This window comes from Chiloscyllium plagiosum, chromosome 16, assembly GCF_004010195.1.
Source record: "Chiloscyllium plagiosum isolate BGI_BamShark_2017 chromosome 16, ASM401019v2, whole genome shotgun sequence".
Taxonomy (NCBI): domain Eukaryota; kingdom Metazoa; phylum Chordata; class Chondrichthyes; order Orectolobiformes; family Hemiscylliidae; genus Chiloscyllium; species Chiloscyllium plagiosum.
The window spans coordinates 3,927,763-3,935,432 of record NC_057725.1 but is presented as its reverse complement, the minus strand read 5'-3'; the positions used below and the strand labels follow the sequence as shown (position 1 = coordinate 3,935,432).

Below are 7,670 nucleotides of genomic sequence, written 5' to 3'. Positions count from 1 at the left end.
TCTTGGCTTGATGGTGTGTGAACTTGTTTCCTTAACATAGCATCAAGAAGATAAAGAAAGACTTTTGGGCAGATGTTCTGTACTTTCCTGACACTATTGCTGGCAATAGTGATGCCAAATTGACAATTAAAATTCAGGTTAAAGAGAGCTCATTTGGTGATCAGAGGAGTTGCCCTTCATGTCCTGGCCAATATTTGTTTTGAAATCATCAGGCTGAACGGTGACCTTATATAGAGGTTTAGAAAATGACTAGGAGCATGGAGAGAGTGAATAGTCAAGGTCTTTTCCCCAGTGGGTGGTAGTGGCATCCAAAAGAGGGTATAGGTTTAAGGTGAGAGGGGAAAGATTTAGAAAGGACCAAAAGGGAAAGTTTGTTAATGCAGAGGGTGGTGTGTGTATGAAATGAAGTGCCGAAGGAGGTGGTGGAGACAATAAAACTACAGATGCTGGAACCCCAACTATACAAGTGGGAGGCTGGAAGAACACAGCAAGCCAGGCAGCAACAGGAGGTGGAGAAGTTGACGTTTTGGGAGTAACCCTTCTCCCCCTCCTGATGCTGCCTGGCTTGCTGTGTTCTCCCAGCCTCCTGCCTGTCCCCCCTGATGCTGCCTGGCTTGCTGTGTTCTCCCAGTCTCCTGAGGACATGGTGGAGGCTAGCACATTACAACACTTAAAAGGCATCTGGATGGGTATATGAATAGGAAGGGTTTAGAGCGATATGGGTTAAATCCTGGCAAATGGGACTAGATTAGGTTAGGATGTCTAATTTGCATGGACGAGTTGGACCAGTGAGCCTGTTTCAATGCTGTACATCTCTATGACTCTATGAGGACCAACACCCGATCATTATCTTTGCTGTTGGTGGGAGCCTGTTGCGAATTGGTTGCTGCATTTTTAAAATTGAACCAGGGACTTCACTTCAAGTGTACTTCAACACCCACAAAGTACTTTGGAACATCTGCATGCCATGAAAAGTGATATACAGGATACAAGTCTTTCTACTTGTCCATAATCATGAACTCACTTAAAACCAATGGGTTAACAACTGTGCTAAAACTGCACAGGAGTGAATTTTAAGCATGTATCTCTTGCAGAAATTGAAATTCTGTCATTCTCAGTAGCATTTTAAAAATGAAATTACACAAAATAATTAGGACAGGTGAAAACCAAATAGTCAGGCACTAATCTTGTGCTGGTATTTATCACATCTATCAATTCATTTGGAGCAATTTAATGTCCATTCAGGCAACACCTTTCTGATACATCAATGGTTAGACTCTCGTCTAACTTTGGTCATTTTACACAAGAAAGCCAGGGAAGTTTGTTAAAATTGGATGGGTCACTTCTTTGAATGTGACCAGACCTCTATTATACTCAGAACATGAGTTGTTATGCCCGTGAAAACATTTACTTGTGAATCAGAATTTGTGATGCAAACCTTTCATTACCTGAAGAAACTGAGCTTCTGAAAACTGTACAATGATGATGTGAATCATCCTAAAACACTCTGGGTATCAGGCGGTAAGCCACTGCATCAGTATAATGTCTCCAGTCCTTGTTATACTTGCTTGAGCAGCGATGTTCATCCCTAATACAACGATGGACCAGCAAAATTGACATGTAGATGATATAGAAATAAGGCAGGAGGTGTGAAAACCCACAAGCCAAGCAATAGGATAGTGAACCCATGAGATCCCCAGTGTAGTTAAAATGGCGAGCCAGGCCCCAGAACCCAGAGATCATCAGCTTACTGTGGTGCTTCTTACCATCATTGGATAAGTAGGAGCATTCAATATAGTCAGGTTTCTTGCCCCAGATCTTGCAATTTCCATCTGTGCGTCTGAAGAGGTCTTTCTGATGGTTTGTCATTCTGAAGATATAATAGCCAATCAGTCCCAGGAGAAGCACTCCGATTGCACTGGGAGTTGAGAGTTGTACTGGGTTGTAGACTAGGTACAGGCCCTGTGACATTGAAAACAAAAAGAACTCTCAATTTTCCATTCTTTATGATGACAGTTGCTGAGCCAGACTTATCCATGCAGAGATATTCTCCACAATTACAACAGCATCAAGTGTGAAATACATCGTTAATCCCCCATCTTTTTGAGGCTCGATCTGGCACACAATCCTCCTGGGTTTGACCATGTAAATGTGATTTGCTTGTGGTATATGGTTTTCCATATAATTTACATTACTAGCTAGACTGCATCACTAATGATGTCAAATGGAAGCTAAAAATGATAAAGAAGTGTCCAATGAAGTACATGTCTCTCAGAGATAACGTTTATCAATTTGAACTTGTACAGTGTCTGACCCCCTGTTTGTCTAAGACTCTCCGAACCTGCTCATGATCTTTCTACACTCGTAACATTAAAAACAAACGGAGACATTAAGTTGGCAATGCTCACAGTTCAAACCGAAGATTCTGGAGAGAGGCATCATGTAGCACTCCAGTGCAGCACTGAGGGTGGCTGAAATGTAGGAGGTGCTATTTTATAGGCAGGTTCAAACTCAGGTTCCAACACCATATTTTGGTGACTCAGGAGTGCGGATGCTAAAGATTGGATTCCACTGATATTTTTATTATTTATTGAGATGTGGATATTTGGTACCCACAACTAATTGACTTTGAATGGTTTGCTGGGGCCATTTCAGAATCCCTTTCCAAGCAGTTCCAGTTCTGCTTCAATGTTGGAATGACCCAACAACATGGAAAATTGTCCAGGTATGTCCTGTACACAAAAAGCAGGACAAATCCATACTGTCTGAGCAATCTAGTCTCTACCAGCAGTAAACTCATGCAATGTGTCATCAACAGTGTTATCAAGCAGCACCTGCTAAGCAATAACCTGCTCACTGATGCTTCGTTTGGGTTCCACCAAGGCCAGTCAGCTCCTGACCTCATTACAGCTTTGGTTCAAACATGGATAAAAGAGCTGAATTCCAGGGGGGGGGGACGCGGAGAGAGTGACAGCCCTTCACATCAAGGCTGTATTTGACAGAGTATGGCATTAAGGAGCCCTAACGAAACTGGAAGTGGGATCCATCTGAGGAAATCTCTCTCCTGAGATAATACTTGTTGGAAAGGAAGATGGTCGTGGTTGTTGAAGGTCAGTCATCTCAGGTGTAAGAGCTCCTCTGGGCAGTGCCCTGGGCCCAGCCATTCAGGAGCCCTAGCGAAACTAGAGTAAATTGAAACTGGAAGTGGGATCCATCTGAGGAAATCTCTCTCCTGAGGTAATACTTGTTGGAAAGGAAGATGGTCGTGGTTGTTGAAGGTCAGTCATCTCAGGTGTAAGAGCTCCTCTGGGCAGTGCCCTGGGCCCAGCCATTTTCAGCTACTTCATCAATCACCTTCCCTCCATCATACGGTCAAAAGTGGGGATATTCACTAATATTTGGCACCATTCATGACCCCTCAGACCCTGAAGCTGTACAAGTCCAAATACAGAAGACCTGGACAATATCCACTTCCTTCAATTTTTCATTTCCATAACTCTTGCTACTTGTGCTTTAATTTTTGGGTAAATTCTACTTGTGTCAATTTCACTTCTGGGCGTCAGTGAGGGTGGTTTTTAACAAGGTGCTAAATTCCCTCCTCCCCCATCATCTGAAGAAGGCAGTGTGCCAACTCCACCTCCACTCCAACAGAAAACCGAGCAAGCAAGAGAGAAGACCCCCATCCTCATTGCGACAGCAGGTCCTATTTTTCAGAGACGCTGACTCGTCAAATGGTTGGCAGCTCTCGAGCCTTGGCAGTGCCAGCTGGATTCCCATGGCTCGGGCTACAATGGTCACTTGACCACCAGGAACTGGAGTCTGAGTATCAGGGAATTGTGGGACAAAGCTTGGAAGGTGTTGGAGAGGGGTAGGTTTGGACTCATTGAGGTGGAGGAGAACTGGAGAAAGCTGGACAGGGGATAATTGCTGTATGAGCGCCAGAGACCCATCAAGGAAATACTACTTCCTGCACCCACATGCTGCCAGACTGGGCACTCGTTGTGGGCTATCCTGTCAGTGATAAATCCCAGTAGCAGAGATGTAAAGCCTCTAAATGGGCAGTAATTAGATTACATTACATTACATTACAGTGTGGAAACAGGCCCTTCGGCCCAACAAGTCCACACTGACCCGCCGAAGTGCAACCCACCCATACCCCTATATTTACCCCTTACCTAACACTACGGGCAATTTAGCATAGCCAATTCACCTGACCTGCACATCTTTGGACTGTGGGAGGAAACCGGAGCACCCGGAGGAAACCCACGCAGACACTGGGAGAACGTGCAAACTCCACACAGTCAGTCGTCTGAGGCGGGAATTGAACCCGGGTCTCTAGCGCTGTGAGGCAGCAGTGCTAACCACTGTGCCACCATGGGTGGTTAACATTGCAGCGTGGGCCTGGGGAGGGCTAGGTGGATCGGTAGCAGCCAATGTCTAGTTTAGACAGGTCCAGGGAGTGTACATCAGGAGTGTACATCAGGAGCCAATAACCGGGTTTTGGTGCTGTGGGGATGAGGGGTGTGGGCTACTATATTCTGTCTCTCTGCTCTGCAACCCACAATGGGAGATGTTAATAAATCCCGGCTTACTATTCTGCTTGAGTTAGAAGTCGTAGCATTTATAATTCCTCTATTAAGGTGCACCTGGAAAACAAACCTGAGCGCAAAGTATCTATTGATATCTATCTATTAAAATCATGTTACCTGCAGAGTGTAAAGGTATGGCAGCCAGACACAGTCACCCCAACCCAGGTACCAGCCAAAATGGTCATGGCAAATATCAATTGTCTTCAGATACCACGCTTCATTCCAGAAGAAATCCAGCACATAAATGGCCTAAAAATAGTCAATCATTCATTTTACAGTTGTCACATGAAAAAAAGTTAACAAGTTATGAGACACTTTATGAACGTTTCATACAAAAACAATCTGCATTCTATTGTAAAACTTCCCAAGGTGCTTCACTAATCATGGTTATCAAATAATACCAAGGTGACACCAAGGTACATAAGGCCATATATTGAAAAATGTAGGGTCTTCAAAGAGGAGAGACGTAGGTGGGAGGTTTAGGGATAGAATTCCAGAGGTTGGGAATGGCATGGCCGAAATGACGGACAAATTAAAATTGATGCACAAGAGGCCAGACGAGATAGTTCAGAGGATCCCACGATGTTACAGAGTAGGGGAGATGGTGATGCAGTAGTGAGGTCAATAGATTAGTCATAGAGAAGCCCGGGCTAATGCCCTGGGGACATGGGGTTCAATTCTCATTATGCTTGGTGGAATTTGAATTCAATTAATAAATCTGGAACTGAAAGCTATTCTCAGAAATATTGACCATGAAAGTATCACTGATTGTTGTAAAATGCTTTCTGGCTCTGAGGGAAGCCAGTCTGGCCTAATATGACTCCATGGCCACAGTAATGTGGTTGACTCTTAACTGCCTTCTGAAACAGCCTGAGCAAGCATATCACTTGAAGGGCAATTAGGGATGAGCAGGAATAAGTCGAGAGTGTGGTGCTGGAAAAGCACAGCAGGTCAGGCAACATCTGAGGAGCAGGAGAATTGATGTTTCGGGCATAAGCCCTTCATCAGGAATCCTGAAACGTTGATTCTCCTGGAGTGTAAGTGTTGACTCAAATCTAAACTCAGGATTTTAGATTATAAACAGGTCAGAAACTAGAGAATGTAGTGGGGACTGCAAACAATGAGTTTGAACTTCCCAGCCTTTAGCTGGCATAAAATGAATGATCGAATGCTAAATGTTGCACAAGATGCAAGATTAATTAGAGCGAGTGTATGGTTTCGGAGAGATGGCAGTAGGTGAGGCTAGGTGATATTAACGTATTTCTGGAAATTAGTTTTCGAATAAAGTTGCTAAACAGCTGCATGTAGATATCAAAAAGGATTTCCTTTGCCTCTTCCTCATATCCTTTTCAAATGTTCATCTACTTTCTCTTTAAAAGTTGTTATGAATTCTGTTCCCAGCACAGTCATTAGTCGGGAAATTCTTTATACAAGAAGAATCATAAACTGTCTCTGTATGCTTTTGGTGTGAAATCAGACCATTGAAACTAATTACTTCCTCACATTAGTGTCTGCCAGTGTGTCATTCCACTGTAGGGTTCCTAGGCATATTCCTGGGTTATTTAAAGCTTTTCCAAGGAGACACAAAAATATAATTACCTGCAGCACATTCACCAAGATCATGGAATTTGTCACGTGACCGTACAGCTCTAGTTGCTTGGCAGCAAAGGAAAGGTTAATGAGAGTCCATGCCACAATACCAGGACGACCATTAAAGAAGAGCTTGAAGTCAAACCATGCTCCTATACGTGGATTAAACTCAATCCCCATCATGTAATCGTAGAAGAAATTTCCAGTGAACTTGCTAAAGAAAGGGAATAAACATGTGAAAACTGTACTTCCCATTTCAATAGACACAGTGGTGTAATAATGACAATGCTTTTGTATTGCTATTCATTCCCTTCTTTATGAGTTGCTCATTGGTGAATTTGTTACAGAGAGGTGCATGCATTTACCAGGCTTAACACCAACACCAGTGATTCACCGTTTACAACAACAGCATGCCTTCAGCATGGACAAAACAGTCCAAGGTGCTTCCCAGAGGCACACAGATAAATGTGAACATTGAAAATATTTTTGAGGGGACAGAATTAAAAACAGGGTTTAGGAAGTGGATTCAAGTGTGGATAAGGTGGCCGAAAATCAGGCTACCAAAGGTAAGCAAATGGATGGAGGTACTCACACAGTAGACCAGAGTCAGAGTGGTAGAGAATGCAGGGGGGTACTGTGTAGATGCTGATGTCATGTTGGAGAGCAGGGAGAAGTTTTATAATTGGTCTTGGGATGTGGGCATCACTAGTTGGGCCAGCAATTATTGTCCATCCCTAATTACTGGCTTGCTAGGGTGATTTCAGAGGGTACTTAAGAGTCATCCACATTGCTGGGTCTGGAGTCACATGAAGGCCAGATCAGAGCACTTCAGATGCCGGAGATCAGAGTCGAGAGAGTGGTGCTAGAAAAGCACAGCAGGTCAGGCAGCATCTGAGGAGCAGGAGAATCGACGTTTCGGGCATAAGCCCTTCATCAGGAGTAAAGCTGGGAGCCTCGGGGGTGAAGATGTAAATGGGAGGGGGGAGGGACTGGGGAGAAGGTAGCTGAGAGTGCAATAGGTGGATGGAAGTGGGGGTAAAGGTGAGAGGTCAGAGAGGATGTGGAAGGCTCCTTTGCGGCCTCTGATAGAGGTGGTGGGGGGGGAAGGAGGTGTGGGCTCAGGTTTTGAAATTCCTGGCACCCTTGCTTGCCACCGCAGGAGCCTGCCACATCTATCAAATTCCACCTGCAGTTCCACACATGTCACTTACTGTATCCGTTGCTCCCGAAGCAGTCGCCTTTACATTGGGGAGACTGGACGCCTTCTCGCAGAGCACCTTAGGGAACATCTCCGGGACACCCGCACCAATCAACCCCACCGCCCGTGGCCAAACATTTCAATTTCTCCTCCCACTCTGCGGAGGACATGCAGGTCCTGGGCCTCTTCCATTGCCACTCCCTTAACCACACGACACCTGGAGGAAGAACTCCTCATCTTCTGCCTTGGAACTGTCCAACCCCAGGGCATCAATGTGGACTTCACCAGTTTCC

At 44.7% G+C, this 7,670-nt stretch overlaps 1 protein-coding gene across 5 annotated transcripts in view; it reads right to left on the bottom strand.

Annotated features, from left to right (window-relative positions):
* Nucleotides 1–732: 732 nt before the first annotated feature.
* The window catches only part of dhcr7 (7-dehydrocholesterol reductase), a 41,739-nt gene continuing 34,801 nt past the window's right edge, over nucleotides 733–7,670 (bottom strand). For all 5 annotated transcript variants that reach the window (XM_043705358.1, XM_043705361.1, XM_043705360.1 and 2 more), the window contains exons 6-8: nucleotides 6,189–6,393; nucleotides 4,707–4,838; nucleotides 733–1,962 (exon numbers count right to left, since the gene is read on the bottom strand). In XM_043705358.1, coding sequence (XP_043561293.1) covers nucleotides 1,498–1,962; nucleotides 4,707–4,838; nucleotides 6,189–6,393 — 802 coding nt within the window. In that variant the 3' untranslated portion in view covers nucleotides 733–1,497. The remainder of the gene's footprint in view (nucleotides 1,963–4,706; nucleotides 4,839–6,188; nucleotides 6,394–7,670) is intronic.